This window comes from Xiphophorus maculatus, chromosome 9, assembly GCF_002775205.1.
Source record: "Xiphophorus maculatus strain JP 163 A chromosome 9, X_maculatus-5.0-male, whole genome shotgun sequence".
Classification (NCBI taxonomy): Eukaryota; Metazoa; Chordata; class Actinopteri; order Cyprinodontiformes; family Poeciliidae; genus Xiphophorus; species Xiphophorus maculatus.
Genome location: NC_036451.1, coordinates 8,012,433 through 8,032,973, shown reverse-complemented (window position 1 = coordinate 8,032,973; position 20,541 = coordinate 8,012,433). Strand labels below are relative to the sequence as shown.

Here is a 20,541-nt window from a genome sequence, read left to right as displayed (position 1 = left end):
TATTATCTTTTGAAAGAAGTAAGATTCTTAGACTAATGACACAATTTAAAACCAGAATCTGCCAGGGTTATGTGTAATTTTGGGTTAAGATAGTATGGAGGTTAGTGAGCTAAACTAGAAAAAAAATCACTTCATCCTTATTTCCCTGTTTTCATTTTGGTCCACAGTGTAGATCAAAATGATCATTTCTTTCTTTCGACAAAAAGGAAGCTACTTTCCCTAGTCTTTCAAATAGAGCAAAACAACTCACCCAGATGTTACTTTTTATAGCTATAATGCTTGACTAATTGTCACTAAGTCAGCATAGAAAAATAAATAAACAACAGCACAATACTAGACATTGTAAGGCATGGTGGAGCATATGTTGTATTCCATTAGATGTTGGAAGGGGGAAACCCCCTGGTGCTACAGTGTAATTGCAGTGTCACTGTGTTACAGGGGATTAACTCGGATATGAGGACGGAAAAGAAACAATCTGATTTCACTGCCAAATTAGTTTGTTTTCCTGAAAAGATTGAAGATTCCATTAGAGGACTAATTCTTACAATGCTTCACTGCAACTGCATTTCGTAGATTGGTCATAACACAATAGTCGATCTCAAATGGCTTTTGAGGTTGCAGTAATGTTAGTTATGACAGTCCTTTTGCAATTTTATTATTATCCCTCCACCATTTTAACATAAAGAAGCCATTAATATTTTTCAGAAAACTTTTAGAGTGAAGCTTCACTGCCTTCGGAGCCTATAATCTGTAATTCTCTGGGCAAACTCAGTTTCTGAACCAGCTTTTCCACATTGACTGCTTTTCTACTATGAAATGTTTAAACATCAGAGAGGTCCCTGCAAATGGTTTTGTGAAGAGCATAATACTTGTAGCACAAAGCACCTGGAGACAAAAAGTAATGCTTTTATTTCATGGCTTGGAATAAGACATAAACCTCTACAAATTACAACAGAGTACAAACCACTGTGAGACACACCTGAGATAAAAGGCTTTGATTCTTGTGTCTTCCCCACTGCCCCCAAGCAGCCATCAACAAAAATTTGAAGCTTAGACATCTAAAACCCAGCAATGTTTTGTTACAACAGAGCACCAAATTTACTGCTTCAATGTCTGGTACTACGTATTAGCTGCAGTTTGCTATTATCTAATTTGTTATTATATTTTTCGCCTTCACAAAAAACATAAGCTATCTGAAATACATTCATTAGACATTTCACTTAACAATTATAAGGAGTTGTACAGTCTCTAAATGCAATTCCTTCTGCCATTTCCCCTTTTCTGTTAGTTTTTATTAACTCTTTCTTAATATTTTATTTTTCTGTTTCACATTTACTCATTTTTATTTTTGTGTGATGTACTTGAAGAGTTGATATAAAGAGAGAGGCATTGAAAGTTTTTGATAAATGTACAGAGTGAACTTATGAATCATCTCTTAAAAATATACTTTGTGTGGGACTTTATATTGCTGATAAAAATCTTACATACACTCATGAAATCACATTATGTTTTAGGTTTTTAAAGGTTTAGATTTAAAGCTTTGTTTATTTAAAAAAAAACAAGAATTGGGTAAATAAGTTTATTGTTATAGAAAATCTAAATCAGCTTTAGTAATTCTGCCAAAAAAAGTGGTCAAATACATCCAGAAATATGACATGATCTTGTTCAGGGCTACAATACAAGTGTTACCATTCACTCAAGTGTTACGAGTGAATATGCTTCACTCGTATTTGAGTGAAACATATTTCTCGCAAATATGTTTATATTTGAGTGAAAATATATTTTTCTTCTGTGTGGGTTTTAGGAATTTAATGAGTTCAAACTTTAGCACTCTATTCTGCATATTAAAAATCAGTTGTACTCTTACTTGTCATCTGCTTATCTGGAACCAGGTCACAGGGGCAACAGTTTCAGCAGACATGTACATTTCCCTCTCCCCAGCCACCGCCTCCAGCTCCTCAGCAAAGGTTGGGATGATTTTACAACAAACAATTTACTTTTTGGTTTTAAGACTAAAAGTCAATTGTTCTATAATCTTTCCGACCTCTAAAAACACTATTTAAAAACCTCAAGTTAGGACATTCAGTACTGTGTGAGTTGCATATTTGAAATGTCTGTACATGGTAAAGTGAAGTCAAAGTCAAATTTATTGTTTTTGCAAAAACTTGGCCTGATTTTATGTACATGCTTCTTATCTCCACTCTTTTTAACAATAAAAAGAGCAAAAGCCAGTTTTTAAAACACGCAAAATTGATATAGACCACACATAAAAATGTATTTTATTTAGTGTATTAACAAATTTTACTGTACATTTTATAGACAATGTTGTCATATCATTTGCTTCACAAACAACAGCATTATAAAAATAAAAGCACATGTAACACATTGTGAACCTGTTATATTGTATCTTTCAAGAAATCTGCATGATACAGCATCTATTTAGCATTTTCTTACAAAAATGTGTTGTAGACTAGAAAAAAAGTGACGATGCTTGTTTGGAAAGTAAAAAAAAAAAAAAAACGAGTAAAAAGACATGCCCCATTGACGCATAATAAAATGAAAACTACTATTTTTGTGATCAGAGAAACACCAAAATAAATAACAAATCAATGCCAAATTAAACCACGCTGGTATTGAGATTATTTTTGTAAAATAATAAGACTGGTCGGATTATTCTTTGACAGCATAATGTTTCTGTTTTATGTGTGCAAGTGAATCAGGTTTCTACAATCTACAAATTTTAGCACATTGGTAAAATATGACAACGAAGCTTTGAATTCATAACATGAATGGCAAAACCTTTTCATAAAGAGTAATGAGGCATGTATGGTGAAAACCTATTCACTTCTAAGATGTTATACAAATTTATAGGAAAAGTTGATATGAGAATCTCAGATGTGGAGTTGAGAGTCATGTCAATTACAAAGTCCACCAAAATGTCCATTGCACTACTTTAGAATTGCTCCTCGCTATTGATAGGCCTGTGTGATAACTGCTCCATCTGTGCATCTGGCCACCGGCCAACTTACTAGCTACATAATTTGGTTGTTTCATATTCAATGGAGTTTGGCTGCTTGGCACTGAAAGTCTGCAATGCTGCCTGGATTCTGGTAACATCTGTTGTGGACAATTTGAGCCGGTGCCGCAACAGACAAGAAAATAGATCCAGAGGCTGAGCTCCAGGTGGGGAAAGCCTGTTGACCCGATCCCGGATCTCCAGCAGCTGCAGCAGGGCCGAGTCCTGCGATCCCTGAGTATACGGGTAGTCCAGCTGTAAAATTAAGTCCTGGATTGCTTCTGGGTCAAAGTGCATGCTGTAGCCATAGACCTGGATGCTGTTGATCTTCATGTAGCCCAGATTTTGGCCCGGTTCCAGGTATTCCAGTGGTTCAAAATATATACTTCCATTTCCATTGCCTGAAGGCCCTCTGATGCGGCTCCGTAGGTAGAAGTGAACAGTCTCAAAAAATGTTTTCCATTTATTGCCTAAAGTCAAAGTCCAGTTGTAACAGTCATAGGGAAGATCTAATTTAGTCCTTTCCCAGTCTGGGTAGTTGTTCTGGTCAATGGGCATGATCCAACTCTCTGAGTGACTCCCCCCAAAAGGATTGATGTAGACAGAGAGCATGGGGTCAAGTGTGCTGTTCTTGGTAAGGCAAATCTGCAGAGACATGCCCAGGAGCATGTGGACATGGTTTGATTTGTATTTATTACTTTTTAGAGTCAGCAACATCCTCTTTCTCCATGATGGGTCAAACCAGTTATTCAGCCTGACATCATTGCTGACGAAGATCCCGTGAATGCTGATTCTGTTGTCTTTTTTCTGCAGCAGGTAGCGCAACTCCATGTCCTGCAGGTCAGTCTCAAAGCCGATGTAATGGTCAGTGGAGTCTGGCACTTCGTTGCGGCACACGCCCTGGCTCAGCATGTAGCCCTGATTACATGTGGCACAGCGGGAGCGATTTTCATAAGAGCAGGATGCGCACGAGGAGCCCTCCCCTACTGTGCATGGGATCACACTCTGGCAGGGGGGATGCTCGTACGGGCAGGAGCAGCTCCGGGTCTCCTCCATGTAGGAACCCAGGTGGTTGTTTTCACTGCAGTACATGATGGACAGGATGTAGCTGAGCCAATACCCAAATGGCCTGCAACAGAACCAGAGCAGTAGGTGAATACATGGGTAACAGAGCTTATTATTTTTGAGCAGAAACCAAGTTCAAGCACAAACATAACCCACTTTCTTGTTTTGGATACATACTTGTGTTTTGCCTATAGTGGACAGCGCATATTAAGTCGAATCAAATATTTTAGAATACAAACTACGTGGGGCCAGTTTTACACTCCCAGAAATCACAATGATGAGATATATAGTATATCCCATCTTATAAGGAACCATGTTGCCCTTATAAAGAGATCTTCCATCCTGTAAAACATAAACCTATTTTTAAGGACATATCCTTCACTTCTGAGTGTATGCATAAATCCATCTAATTAAGTCTGATTTATGGTGCCCATCGTAATATAAAATATGGATCATCACTGAAGCCAGCAAAGTGATGACATAAGTCAGGGCTGCATGCTTCAATCTTGAGATCAAAACCCATGCAAGTTCTAACATCATTCCTTGATCTAACAATGTCATAGAGGGGGAGGCGACTTTTATGGCTGAGGATCTACATATTTCTTCAGTTCTGCCTCTATTTGTAATGTGTGTTATACCAGCAAAGTAAGACTAATGTTCAAGAAATCTCTTTTGATCCCTTGCAGTTTCTGTGTAGGTTATATCTTACTGGCTTAGTCCAAATATTTTTTTTAATTTGATGTTAGATAGAGGATTAAATTGTAATTTTGTGTTCTTTAGTAAGAATACTACGAGTAATTAGAAGTAAGAGTTAGTAAAAGTTGCATAAACAACAATCATATTCAGTAAATTAAAATCAACATCTGTTTAAGTCTTGTTTGTCAGATTTAAATTACCTTTAAAAAATGTTTAAACAGGTATTAAATATGCTTTGTATTAAGCACACATGTGTGTTTTGTTTTTTTTACGAAAGAGTTTTTAATAGGTCAGTAAGAACTGAATGTAAAAATACCACGCTTTCAGAAACTCATGTTGCACATATCCGGGCTTCAGAGTGTAAACTGTGTACAGCAAGAGAGAGGAAGCTGTCTTACTACTGCGTTGGATCAGCAGGACAAGCAAAGTCATGGAATATGGGCATGCAATATGGGCCAAAGAGAATCTGTGTTTTCATTCTGCAATCTGCTCTATGCCTATTAGTTTATTTCACTTGGATCAATGTCACACATCAACTTTTTTCTGCCTGCGATTCATTTTACACCTGTGGGGGAAAAAAAGATTTTCCACTGAAGATGCAATATAGCTTGTTCCATTAAAAGCAACATTCATTTGACAAAAAAGCGCACACTTCTTCTTCTGCAGAGCTTCATTATGACTGTTCTGACACCTCCACACAAACAGCGCAGCAGAAAGCAGTGCATATAGCTTTTGTGCCTACGATACTTTTTTCCTGCTTTGTCCTCGTATGAAAAGGACCCTGATGCCTCAGTACTAAAATAATAGCACAGAGCCATGAATGTGTTTTTTAAGAATATATACAGGATTTAAATAGGATGGTTTTAAAAATTCAAGTATTAACCTTACTATTTTAATAAAAACTGGTAGGGTTGGGTAGAATCAAGAGAATTACCCTTACATAGATAAGGGATTGGATGAAATGCATTAGAAACCCCAATTAAAGTGATTATTTAAAAATATCAAAGCGGATTTCATAGAAATTGCATAAGAATTACTCTCTTTCTTCATCTCATCACATAATCTTCAATGTAATCAGAGGCTTTAGTTCAACATAACCATCAGCCTGATTCCAGTTTAACTGTAAACTAAAAAAACGTCAAACCACTTAAAATTTCTATCACTGTCCTCATGCAGTTTTAATACCCTGAAATGCCAAAGACAGCACAGGCTATTTTACAGCCACATGGAGGTCAGTACTTTGAGTACCATTATCACTCTGATCCCTACCACAGTGTGCTGTCAATTTGCATCTGAACACCAGGACACATTCCAAAGGGAATTAAACTAAAGTTCTTATTTTTCTTCCTGGAAGAGAATCCATCAATTTAAGAAAATGTATTGTGAAACAGTCATTTGCTACACATTACCAGAGATTGCTGTCCTAAAAAGTTTGATCAGTGTGTAATGCTCCCAACATTATAACAGAGCAACAATAATATTCTGCCCTGTTTTACAAGTCACATACTTTGGACCTACAAGAAATCACAGATGGTGTCGAGTCAGTATCCCTGCTTAGGTCTCCCAATAATGTGTTTTATAATAAGATAAAACAATGTTTTAAGCACATTTTTTATTTGTTCTAATCATACAACAGCGATAACTTGACCTCAAAGTGTAAAGTGAAAATCGCTATTTCTCCACGATTGCTTAAGAGAAGTTGAATGTTAGACATGTTGCACATCTTTGCCAGTACAAGCTAGGAAGCAAAGCTAACATTACAAACAAGCTGTGATAATATTAAAGTCCACTCAGTTCACGCTTCCAGTTTCAGTAGGGGTTTTAAAGATATAAAAATGTGCTATTGTGAACTGTTAATGTTAGTCTACTGATAATATTTTGAGATCAATTTTTCCATTTGTTTATTTAGTTTCAGACCAATTTCAAGAAACAAAACAATCAGAAAGCAAGACAACAAAGAGGAATCAACAAAATAAATATAGCTAGAGAAAACAAATAAGCATAAATAAATATTTTGGCCCCTCTGCCTGTATTCATCAGTTCTGTGTCCAAAAAGGAGTGGGTCGAGTAAACGCTTATATAATTCCACTCCCTTTTCCTTTTAAGTTTTTTTTGGTCAGTCAGTTTCGATTCATATCTCTTCTTTACTCAAACAAAATCCCAGACAGTAAAAATAACAGTAAATAACCACTGAATTATATTGCAAATTCAGTAAAACTCTTAAATCCAAACAAAGAAAAATCAATTTATGGCCATCCATACATTTTATATAAACCTGTTAATAATCAATGCCTGTCTTCATTCCCAGTGTACATTGATCAAAGACCATTTCTTTATACTTTGCTTTAAGTTATTTTAAGTTTTCGCACTGCTATAGCTTCACATTTAAACTATCCCACAGCTGAAATTCATATATGAATACACAAAAGGTTCTCTGTATGGTATGTGCTGTAGTGTTTTAAAATTTAAGTTACTCATAAAGTTATATACACCTTCTCAAACCTTAAATATTTTCCATATATTATCTGGTCATGTGTTGTGTCCTGCACAAAACATGTCTTGTACTGTGTGAAATTTAAACAAACTTGTAAACCTAAGTAATGTGGCCTGCAAGAAAAGTGAGTTGGTGTGATGCGGATATCTAACCTTGTGAATAATGCGTAGCACTCTTTTCTTATATATAGTATGATCAACAGCAGCAGTGAAGTAATGTAGTTGTTACATTAACCATCTAAACAGTAAGTTGAGTTTTGTAAGTTTAATGCAGAGTAAACAGTATGGAGTGTATTATGATCCAGAAAATGTTTTGCTTTATTGAGGATTGAAATATTTCTTGACAGTTTAGATTTTAAATGCTTAATATTATTTTTCAAGTTCAACTGATTGTCTATTACCACCCAAAAAACTTTAATTTTGTTAACTTTTTCAATTAAAATCCTATCTATTTGAACTTTTACATCCTTGTTTTTAATTGTAGTTTCCAAATAGCACAAGTTTAGTTTTACTTATGTTTAAAGACAGTTTACTAAGGAAATTGTATGAACAAAAATGTTCTGAGTTACAAAGATAACCTAACAGGGGACATTCTGAAGATGAGTAGCCAATGGGAAATAAATGCTATGTTATCTTTAAAGATCTTGAGATGAGACAATTACTGAGGATTGTAGTTCAAACCTCCCAACACCCAGACTATTGTCCTAAAGGGAGACCTGCTTAAACTTAAGAAAAAAAACTGCACTGTTACATCCTGCTTACTACAACTCCAACTTACTTTTTACTCCATCTAGTAAAGCAATAATGAGCGCTATAAATTTATATTTCACCTCAGCCAACTACAACTAAGAATTCAGAATTTCTAGTTCTTCTGTAATGTCTATTAAGGTAGGACTTCAACAAGGTTTAAGACAATTTATTTATTTATTTTTTTCAAATAATGCTTCCTTTAAAAATTGTAATAATTACACAAACTTTTTATTAGAGGCCAGGTGATTTCTTATAGTAACATGATGTAAAAGTTGACATTCTTAACAAATAGAAAATAAATGAGAAATTTTTATCATTTCAGAAATTTTTACCTTTTATGTTTGACATCAGAAATGGCTTACATAGTAGTCATATTTTCCATTTCCACTAACAAGTTCATCTGAAAACATGAATCATCTCTCTTCTATCCAGCAACAACAAAACATTGTTTGTGTCGAGGAACAAAATGTGTGACAGAGCAAATACCAAAACACTGCTTGGGGTGCAAAGAGTTAATGAAGCAAAACTCTTGAATGTAAGAGGGGAAAAAAACTAATTTAGAAAAAGAAAAGAACAATTTATTCTCATAAAACTGCAAAGTGTGCATCAGCTCTATATTTCACTGGCTATTATGCCTGAAGCTGCAACTTTACCACATAAATATGGATTGAAGATCTCTGTCTAAGCAAAACATTAAAAACTCCACCAGCGTCAAAGAAAACATACATTCTTCTAACAATTAAGATGAAAAATCTGCAGTCTTGAGTTGTTTTTACAAAAGCAATGTTTTTCTTGCATAAAGAAGAATAAAATAAATCTAATTTCAAAATAGATGTATTTAGGTTTTCTTCTAATAATCCTTCATTTAATTAATTATTCCTTTTTTGATCAATTATAGATTTGTGAAGTAGTATTTTTCTCCTTTGTCTAATGTTGTTAATTTACCAAAATAAAGTGAAAGTCAAGATTTTCTCCTAAATATAATAAAAATAATCACTAATTCAACAATTCCATGCATGTAAACAAACTTTTTTTGCTAACTTTATATTTCAAAATAAAATGATGTTAACAGAAAACGAATGTTGGATGATCTAAAGATGAACAAAACAATCCTATGCTCTCATTGCTGTATAGTCAAATCCCTTACACTCTGTAACATTCTTTAAAATACAGCAAACTTTAATTTCACAGAAGGATAGTTCTGATTTTGTGAAAGTAAAGAAGATATGGATGGGAATGCAGCCAAGAGATCAGGTGTGACTGCAGCTTAGTTCAGCAGGAGCTCAGCTTAATGTCAAAGAATTCATTTATTTTGTGTGTCCGTACTATGTGATGCCTCGTTCATCTGATAAAAAAGCACTACACAAATAGGTGAATGGAAAGATTAAATGAGTGTTCCACAAACACATACATCCACTTCCACGTAAAAAAAAAGGTCATCCGAAAAACTTCTCAGTTTCTCACCTTTCCCGTAGCATAATAATTTTTGGCTGAGTTTGACATCTCTTGCTGAGGGTGAAGATCTTGTTGATGATGCGCCGTGCTTTGCTTGCAAGCTGCTGTGTGCTGAGCTCTAGCTGTTTGTAGCGTTGGTGAATGGACGGCTCCGTCTTCCAGAAATACTGGAGGGCAGACGCGTTCAGGGCGTAGAATGTGGGAAGCCTTCGAACAAAGTTTTGAAACTCTTCTGGAAAGCAGAAAGATGTGGAAAATGAAAGTCTCAATCTCTTCCTGTCACATTCAGGCAGAGTTAACTTCTTTTTCAGTTGCTCTAATTATATTTGGCTAGTTTAGACATGGCAAATGAGAACATTTCTTTTTAAGGGTCGTGGGATTTCAAGTGCTGCAGGGCTAAATGAAAAGAATATTGGTTGACGTGTATGCTAATGGGAAAAGGCAGGGCTAAATACAGATTGGGGTAGGATTTCTTCCCCCTTTCATTAATGAACAGCCTACAGGTCTTTCAATGCTCTGGATGCAAATCAGTCAGGGAGAAAAACAGGGTGGACATGGAGCTCAGAGGATAATATCTGTCAGCAATTCAGAGCAACTGTTTACTGGATGCATTCTGAATAGAAAGCAGATTAGATTTCGAGGCATTCAATAACAACATCACCGTCGTCATCATCATGATTGGATGTATTGAAAATCAAACATGTGCAAGGCTGATTAGAAAATGACCGCGCTACTGTTTGTAATTACTTAACGTTATCGTGTTGATGAGGCAGCTGATTATAAAACCAATTAGGTGTCAATAGTTTCCCAAGTGATTGTGCAAGGTGTGTATTGTTGTCCTGTGAAACTCATGTATTGATTAAACAAGATTGTAAGGAAATATTTCTGTGTAAATGAGCATTTGGGTACACATGAACAATGACAAAGTGTGAAAGTCCAAGAAGTATTAATACTTTTGGATATGTGCAGGTTCAAAGTTAAATTATAATTTTATTGGAATTTATTTTTGACAAATTGACACAAAGTAGTGGAGTGGAAGCAAAAAAGAAATAGATTTCACAGAGCTTTTATAAATATCTGGAAATTGTAACCTGAGTGAATAATGCAGAATTGCCTGTCACTGCAATCATTGTAGTTGTAGGTATTTTGCGGTGGATTTCAATCACCTTCTCATTTTTTTTGCTAAATAATTTAAACTCTGTAATTTTGTTGAAAGAGACTCTGAACAGAAATGTTTTTGTTAAAAGCACAGATTCACAGTTGGCTGTAAGTTTGGACTTTCAGTAAAACATAAATATGTTCTGATATAATCAACTCAAATCAATCTCTAGCTTTATGAATTCTTTAGAATCATAATAATTAAGTTACTTGATTTTTTTTAACCTGAGCTGTGGATCTCTGCACCCCTTTAATTGTTCCCATGGCCACTTAAGTTACATTTGATTCAGTCTTTCTCAGTCTGTCTCTATAAGTGGAAGGTCCTTGCACTTGTGGGTCTGATTTTGTGCAAAAAGAAGCTTGCAATGTTCAAGCCAACCCTGCTTTAAAGTTCTTCACGACTTTAATCCTTAGGTGAATTTGAATGACTTGTTGCAGTAGAGCTTATGTAGGGATAACGTTTATTTAGGGATAACAGAAAAAAGGGCAATTACAAATGCATTAGTCTTTCCAGATCTTTATTTGTAAAAGAAAATTGGTAATCATTTTCCTTCCTTGTCTCAGTTTTGCACCGGTTTCTGTTGTTCTATCACATAAAATCCTTTTTTTTAACATATGGAAGTATGGAATTTAAATGCAACATGTTCTAAGGTGCAGTGGATATGCATATTTCAAACTCGCTGAATCATTCAATAATGCCATATAGATTCCGTATTTTAGGCAGATTTAGTTGTATTTGTCTAGTGATATGTAAAACCTGGGGTCTTACACTACAAGAAAAAATGGCTTTGTCTTTCTCTTCAAATTCTCTACACTTGTGCACTGAACATATCAACATTAGCAGCAGGGTTCTGTGGTCTATTTAATTTTTCAACAACAATGATACTGTGAGCAATAGAGGGATGAAATATATCATGCTTTTGGATGCCAAACAACATCCACCCTTCATCATCTTTCATTGTTTGAGTTATTGGAACACCATTTGTCATGACATGCAATAAAAAAAGCTCAGTGGATATTTGCAAGTGTGCCGAGGCGAGGCAAATAGATCTAACAGAAGCTATTAAAAGAAATGAGGAACAAATAACTGCAAGCAAAGGCTGAAAGGATAAAAAACAATGCATAATGTTACATGCTAACATATTGACTTAAAACATTGAAGTGAACTTTTGCGAGCTTTAGGATGATTAAAATCTTGTATGTTCAGGAAACTGCAGAATTGCGAAAAGAGGCTAGAAGACATAAACTCTCATTGAAATAAAACCTCATCGCTGGAAATTTGCTATCTATACACCATTATTATCTTATCAGCCACTGATTGAAAAATGTAATGGCACTTTTATAATAGAGGCCACTCTGGTAGTCGTCTTGCAATCGGAAGGTTGCTGTACTTCCATGCAAGGCACTTAAACACACAAACACAGATGTATTTGTGTTTGTGAGAGTGAATGTATCTGTAGTGCAAAGTGATTTGAGTGGTCATTATGACTGGTAAGGTGCTATATAAATTCTGTCAATTTACCATAATAATTAGGCATAATAAAAATAACCTTATCAGATTTTAGTCTAATTTTCATGACAAAATTATGAGCCAGCTTAACTAAAAAATGCTAGATGTTCTAATCGTCTCAAACAGTTTATGATTGATGGATTGTGTACAGAGAATTGGGTTCATTTTTTAGAGCCAACATTCTCACCTAAAGTGTGACTTGGTTAGGATGTATAGGTACATTCTAGTATAGAGGTTGCTGTGTGTCTGGGTTGTTGTGTTTTAGTTTTGTTCTCCTACACAATAGTGTTCTGTGTATGAGCACCAGAAAACAAAAATCCTGCTGTCCATTATGAATTGAGAAACTGATCTAGCTGAAAAATATAGAATCTCTTCAATAAACCATGTTACTCTCAGCGTGAGATCAAAGCAAATCATATCTACCATCAGCTGACAACAGAAACCTAATTTAACAATCAGAGTTATGATTATTAATCTTTCTGGTAAGGCAGTAAGATGTTCTCCATATGATCAAATGTGCAAGTAGGTCCACAGGGGGTTCATAGGAACTTATTTTTCTTTAATAAATACCACACTGAAACTGTGCTATCGGTGCACCTTGCTGCTTAAATTATTGCCAAGAATGTGCTAATCGAGTCGCTCTCAGTAAAGAAACATGTAGCCAGTGGTAATGGTCTCAACCAGCAAGGTGTACTGAAAATGGCTGAAGGCAAAGCTGGAAATGTCTCAAACAGCGAAGTGCTTGTGAATGCAGCTAAGTTTTGAAAAATTACACAGAGAAGCAGACAAGTTGAGAGAGGTACAAAAATAAAGAATGCACAGAATGGAGGCAAAGTTTGACGTAACCTCCAAATCGTTTACACGAGACAGTTTGTCAGATCATAAATGGGAATTGAATTAAAAATGATCATCTAAAATCTGTTGATGTACTCTTTTTTGTCATGTTTATCAAGAAACATTAAATAAGGCTAACAGACAAAATGGCAATAACTGAGCCGTGAAGTATCATATTAGAGGTTACATCATGTGCTATAACGGATTATAGCAACTGTGGTTCCTTTCTGGGGCATGACAAATTCTCCTCAGGCTACTGGAGGGTCTTCATTTGACTGATTCACTGTTGATCCAGTCACATCAATTCACATGCACTTTTGTTTTCTGGACCAAACAATCTAACTACAAACACAGAGGCAAAAATGCCACCATCAGATACGTGTATAAATGTCAAGAATTAGGTTGATGTGCTTTGAATGCTCAATGATGCTTAGACAGAGTCAGCTCACCCTTGGATGTCTCAGATTCTGTTAGGTCACATAGAAATCTTGCACAATTGTTAAACAGCACTGCTTTAAGCCGCTATCAGTTTTTTATTATTTCATCATTGCTTTGCTTAAGTACAAACTAATGAGGAGAAATTCCTTTGACATACACGGAGAACATTGTCTCACGTAGAAAAGAAACAAAGGTCTTTTGAAGACATTTAACAATAATAAAATTACCTCAGTGGTTTTGCAACAATTTATGTCTGCGGAATTATCACAGAACATTTTTATTTTTATTAAAACGGACCTATCTACCTACAAGAGAGATATTTACAAATCATCTTTTTCAGAGTTTCAAGTCTTCAAGGGGCAACCCTACATTAGACCCTTAGGGTTAGGGTCTAATGTAAAATGTGTCCTAATACCAAGTCAAAGTCAAGTCGTTTATCCCAATTCAGGATCAAGTTTCAAGTCTTTAACTAAAAACATTTTCCAAATTAATACAAAAGGTTTAGTGCACCTTCTACCCTGCATCCTGCAAGTTAGGATTCCACACTTGTAATGTTTGACTTTAGTGCTTAATTACCATAAAAATGTTGGATAATTGTATTTCAGTCTTTAGATATTTATCAGCAGTTATCTAATGATCATTTAACATTTAATTTATCATTAAAAAATGTGCTAAAAGTTGATTTACATTATTTTGAAAATTGATCATATTTACCATATAGGTAAATACAGTATGTAATAGCTAATTAGGTATGATGTCTGAAGCTACCACATTTCTGGTTCATACAAAGAATAAACACAATGACCATGTCTAGCCATCATACCATTGCAAGCAGAGTGGCTGTGTGCCTCAGAGATAAAATGTATATTGGTGTGAAATTTGCAAATTAACAGCAGCAAAGTCATCATGAGGAGGCTGAAGCTAGTTTAAGAAAGTCATTATCCACAGGGAAACTGGTGAGAAAGAAGCTATTAGTAAAAAAGCTACATGAAAACACTAATTACGGTTTGCACTCTGGGATTAAGCCTAAACTTTTGAAGATATGTGTTCTGGCCTGATGAAACTAAAATTGTAGTGTTGGGCTGTAATGAAGGCTGTTACATTTGAATGAAAAAGACACACTTGAGATTGCCGTCCCAACTGGGAAGTAGAAAGATGACTGCCTTATGTTTTGGATAGTGTTGCACCGATTACAGTTTTCTGGCCAACCTTTAAATAAATAAATACTTTTATCTCATTCATTATTCTGGCAATTAGTAAATACAAATTGTTTTGGTAACCCTGGGTTGTATGTTTTAGGATGCTCTGAATTTAAAACATGATCTTTCAGCTTTATATTAGTTCTAATATCTAATGTAAAATGTGTCCTTATACCAAGTTTCATGTTTATGGAGTTTTTCAGCCAATCCAAAACCACACATACAAATGCATGCTTATGGCAGAACATAGTATGGGAACGTGCACATGAAATCCATCCTTGACATGTTATAGTCTAATATAATTCCTGAATAAATAAATGTCTGAAAGTCAATTTTGGTGCTGTTTCACAGCTAAGGTTATGGTTCTGCACAAGAGCTATGATTTAACAGCACCTAATGATACGATGGGGAAAAAAAAGATTTGCAGGTGAAGTAAGGCTGACTGTAAAACCAGTTTGAGATACACACAAGCCACATGGAAACATGAACTAAAAGACTGGTAAAAACTCTGAATTTGAGCAAGCATAGTATTAACCCGTTTTCATGACAGTTTGCTGGAAGGAGGAGTTCCCCACAGCTGTAATCTCTGTGATGTCATAGAGGTATAACAGCATGAGCAGTGCAGACTTTGCCTTAAGCTCTCCACAGACTGCGTCATGGAGAACAGGTGTGTGAAAAGTCTTGATCTTTCTGACTGAGAACAAGACAATATCTTAAAAAAAAAAATTCTTAGATCCAAAGTAAAATATGGCCTGCTGTCTCTATAATCAATGACTGTAACCCAACTGAAAATAAGACTAGGAGTCTGAAACTGGCTGTCTCAGCTCATGCAGAAAGAATCTGATCATAGATACAGGCAATTCTGTCTCCGTTATCCCAGCTGCTAATGCTCACATCCTTACTGAAATTGGGAAAATAGAGCATATCATCTCCATTCTAAATTGCTTAGACTGGTTCCCTATAGCTCAAAGAATATATTTTAAAATACTTTAGTTGATTTAAAAATCACTGAAAAGCTTAGCACCAAAATACATTATAGACCAGGTGTCATTGTGTCAACCTTCCAGACCACTATATTCTTCTGGTTCAAGTCTGCTCTGCATCCCCAAAATCAGAATCAAACAGGGAGAATCAGCAATAAGTGTTATGTTCCGCTAATCTGAAATAAACTTCCAGAAAAATGCGGAAATGATTAGTTCATTTTAAATGAAAGTTAAAATAATCTGCTAAGAGTTGATTACTGATGACTAGAACATCAATTAATTTAGTCTTTATGGAAATATTTTGTGGTGATGATTTTGATGAAAAATGAGAAAATTGAATGTCTGTTCCTTTCTTGTTGTTTTATGTTTTCATAATTTAAATCACCTCCAGTTTACTTGTTTACTTGAAATTTGCTATCCAGATAAACGTCTCTTGCCTAAGAAGTTATCCACCATTAGTCCTGCTGTGGTTACTACACAACTCACTGTGTTCGTGCCGCGGTCGGTCAGAGCACACCACCTACACTCACACACATTAATATATGTATTAGTGGTACTTAAATGTGGGACTTAGATGAGTTGGCAGCAGCCTCAATTTTCCCCTATAGTAGTTTAATAGTTTTTCTTTTTTTTCACTCAGTAGTTTGTACTCAGTAGTTAAACTGAATCTTACTAGCATAGTTAGAGTTTCTTGACAAAAGTGTTTTAACTGAATCTTGAAGTATTTTGTTATTAAAATATTTTATTTTGGAGAAATTTTGTTATTCTGCATCTCACAAGGCAGATAACCTTAAACAGTAAATGACAGCAACAGAGTTGTTTGACTATTACTTCAGTATAATTAGGCAGTGCCTTAATTTAGTAATTTTGATAAAAATGACAAACATTAATAATTGTCTTAGGTCCTCATCAATAATAATTTGTAGCCAAACCAACATGTTGCTGCACAACACCAGATATATCTCTAATTTATATTTTCATCAAGAGAAGAGCCAAAGTAAATACATCACTACTAATTTCTCCTATCAACAAATCATTTGTATTCTTTTCACCTCTTTTGACAATGGAGTGCATTCTTTTACCCAGAGAAAGTAACACCATCAATCAGGGAGAGACAGGAGAATAACACTGACCTGATGCCTCAAAGTCTTGGTTGGCCATGTTCCATGAATCTCTGATTTGCAGTAAACTGCCTTCCATAGCCCTCAGATCAACCTCAGGGCAATTACATTGCGGATAGTCGACAGCACACTGGCACCAGCAGTCGTTGTCCCGGCACACAAACTGGCCCTCTTCATTACAGCCAATATAACTTAGAGCAGCCTGCACAAACCTGGCTCTCAGATATTCTGGCAGTATGGCCTGGAGGCCTGAGGCAATAAAAGAAACAGGACAAACATATAGATGACTAAAATGAGAACTGCACAAATGTCCTTTAAGCACTGCAGAATAAGTATAGATCACTTCCATATGCAACATCTGTAGAATAATTGATTTAAGACTGATTGTGAATTTCTTATTTACAATGCACATGCTTGGCAACAAAAACATTTATGTGAAGATTCACTCAATTTTCTTTTTACTCCACAGTGATTCTACTTCGGTTCCAGATTTTTGCTGGTTGGGATTTACCTCAAAACTATGCAAGCATGCACTGGGAGAAAAAAGAAAGAGTGATTGAAGCTAAATTTGTTCTGACACTCTCACGCTGTAGTTATAAACTTGCCAGGGAACAGACACTGTGACAATTCCTTCAGAAATTGGGGGGAGTTCAATTATGGATAGCCAACCTTGCAAATGAATCTTGTTTTCAGGGCTCTGAACCAAAACAGAGCTGACAGAGTCGAGGTTGTCATAGTTACTGCATCCAAGTGGGCCCGTCCTTGTTTCGGTCACCTAAAAGAAGCAAAGCAGAGCCAGATGATAATTCATACTGAGAAAGAAATTCACTAATGGCAAACAAAGAGAAATAAACATGAAAACAATTATGAAAGGGAATGGAGAATCTGATTTCAATACAAACAACACAATTGTCTCTTCAGAAAATGAAACTATATTACAAGTTATTTAAACTTTCGCTGGAGGAAGTTGTTTTTGAATAGTGACTTTATGATTTACTAAGCTTGAAATTATGTTGAGGCAAATATTTCTGGTGTGTATCATGATGAGATAATTTGAGTCATCTCTAAAATTTGTCTCTCTCTCATATATATATATATATATATATACAGTATATATAACACTACAATACACACTGTCACTTTGAATGTGCTAAAATCCACTGCATGCAAGTGGCAAGCATATTTGCAATATTGTTACTGGACTATTTGGGTGGAAAGTTGATACAAGGACTGACAACACAATAATTAGACAAACCAATCTGAAATGTGTTCAATTAATTCAGATAATAATAGTTATACTTAGATTAAATTTACTTCCTTTTTTTGCATGGATTAAATAAAAATTAGGTCAATGTGGAAGGCAAATAAAGCAAGAAAGGTAGAACAAAAGAAAGAAGGAAAGAAAGGAACACCAACAAATTATTCTAAGTTTAATGTCATAGCCATAACAATGGTATGGCCAAGGTAAATTGAATAGCAACAAGGCAAAGTACATAGCACAGAATCGGGTGCAAGATTTTCAAAAATTGGACAAGTCTGTGAGCGTCCACTGGCATGCTTGAAGAAGGAGCTGGAAAACAAGCATGAAGGACAGAGCATCTGGTCCTGCCCAGCGGCAAGTGGCTGACGTTATGGTTGTACTCAGGTTAATTGAAATTCTCTCCCTCTCTCTTGTATTAGATGTGCACCCGCTCCAGTCTGCAAGTCTTTTTGCATCTATGAAGCATGGGTGTGGCTTCTAATGTTCCCTACTTTCATGTAGTTCATGTGTTAGGACAGGGTAAGATACTTAAGCAGACCCCTCCCCTAACAAATGTAGAAAAATGGGTGGAGCCAAGAGACTGTTTAGGGCACGGCCAAGTGTTCATTTAAAATAACGGCAAACACCTTTAAATATACTATGGTCAATGCTGCGTTTTTGCTAAATAACACTTTGTTATCTAGAAAATGGAAAAATTATTGTTTGCCAAAGATATGCTGGGAAAAATCTACTGTATCCAAATAAAATTGTGGTAAATGGTGAAGTCTGAGGGCACATTTATGTCTACCAACCTGTATTTAATAACCAGCTGTTAAGAGCCACAATCACTTTAGTAATTTTCTTTAAACATTACAATTGCAAAGATGAATTAATACAAAGGATATTATCTGGTCTGACAACCAGTATTTGAATTTTCTAAATTTAAACTGATTTTATTCTTAGTCATATTAGTCCTGCTGTGCTTTAAGTATTTACTGGGATCAACATTTTTTTACTGGCAAAAAGGTGTAGAAATCCACTAACAAGACACCTTGAATTCAAGGTGGCCTTAATGTAAAATGCACTTTTTCTGAGAACCACAAAGAAACAACAGCACATTTAAGCTGCTTCTCCATTACTAAGTCTCATTCTAACTGGTTAATATCTGGTTCAGTTCACCCCAATGTTGGAGGGTGTTCCTTACTATTGTGGGTGTGAATATACTGTAGGTAGGAATGTGGGCAGGCTATGGTTTACCAGGAGCTATAGTTGAATCAGGAGAAACTGGAGGATCTGGTTTTAAATTACTCAACTAAAGCAAGATATTTAATTTTGTCTTATAGCAATTCATTACTGACCCAAACATAATGAAATCACTTCAGATTAGCTGAACTTAGACTTTATTTTTATTTGACAATACATGTATCTATAATTTAGCACTTTATTTTTATTTTTTTAAACATGTGCAACCTTTTGGATTTAGGTAATGCAGTCAAAAGAACCAATATCCAAGAAATGACTTTCTTTGAAAGAAAATTCTAAACAACAACAAAAAAATGCATCTCATGCCAAACTAATATTATGTAGTTTTGGAGTTTCTCATCTGCCAGCACCAAACACCAAATTATAGCTGACCAGAGCTGCACAGTTTCTAGCTTCTTCATTGCATGGTCGTTCTTCAGAAAGCTGTGCTGCTGGCAGGGCTGCTAAATCACCGTCATTCTGCTCTAAAAGTTGACGCCTATGATCCTCGTGCTCCTCAAGATTAAACTCATAATTACACTCCTTCACACGAGCAGCAGCCTGATAGCAGACAGCATCTTGGCCTGTCTACTGAGGTGGTTGAAATGTAGTTTAGAATTTGCAGTGATCTAAATCATGAGCCAATCAACAAATGCAGTCTGCTATCAAATCGCTTGCACGCAGTATACGGCTTGGCGCAGCTTGTACTGCCTGAAGTGAGTTCAAAAAATGGAGAAGAGCTGCGCTACGCCATGCAGGATCTGATCATTTTAAATGAATCTGGCTTGGATGGACAGGGAGAAGGAATTTAGTCTACTCCACTGTCCTGTGCACAACCTGTCCTGGAAACCTTCATGATTTCACTGGTAACCACATCTGGGCCGGCTGCATTTGCTGAGGCTGCGCTGATTGTGCTGAGAAGGTGACCAATTGAGTCTTGCATGAGCAATGGTGAGCATCACACTGAGTAACTGCATCAAGAAGCTAGATCAATGTTATTAAAGTCAATTAAGCATTTAAGATACCGTCTTAATATATCCTTTTTGTACAACAAATCTGCCCTGTCACATGTTGGCAACCAGTTTCTCCACATGGTATGCCTAAAATACCTTTATGGGACAGGGGACAAAAATGATGTACTGCTTTCTTCCATTATTTAGCTTATGACTCCAGTTAACGATGTGTCAACAACATTTTCCAAAAAGAAAATGTTCTCCTGCTTCACCAACTAGACATTTTGGATGACTACAACATATTTCTGTGCTCTCTGCTATCTCAAAGTCTTTCCCACACATACTGTAGTTGTGTGTTGTTTGTTGGAAGCCCTAAAATGTAGACAGG

The 20,541-nt window shown here is 35.7% G+C and overlaps 1 protein-coding gene across 1 annotated transcript in view; it reads right to left on the bottom strand.

The window, feature by feature from the left end:
* Window positions 1-906: 906 nt before the first annotated feature.
* The window catches only part of LOC102227515 (BMP/retinoic acid-inducible neural-specific protein 3-like), a 59,674-nt gene continuing 40,039 nt past the window's right edge, over window positions 907-20,541 (bottom strand). Inside the window, exons 5-8 of the mRNA XM_005800890.2 lie at window positions 17,388-17,493; window positions 16,731-16,967; window positions 9,485-9,707; window positions 907-4,145 (exon numbers count right to left, since the gene is read on the bottom strand). Coding sequence (XP_005800947.1) covers window positions 3,029-4,145; window positions 9,485-9,707; window positions 16,731-16,967; window positions 17,388-17,493 — 1,683 coding nt within the window. The 3' untranslated portion in view covers window positions 907-3,028. The remainder of the gene's footprint in view (window positions 4,146-9,484; window positions 9,708-16,730; window positions 16,968-17,387; window positions 17,494-20,541) is intronic.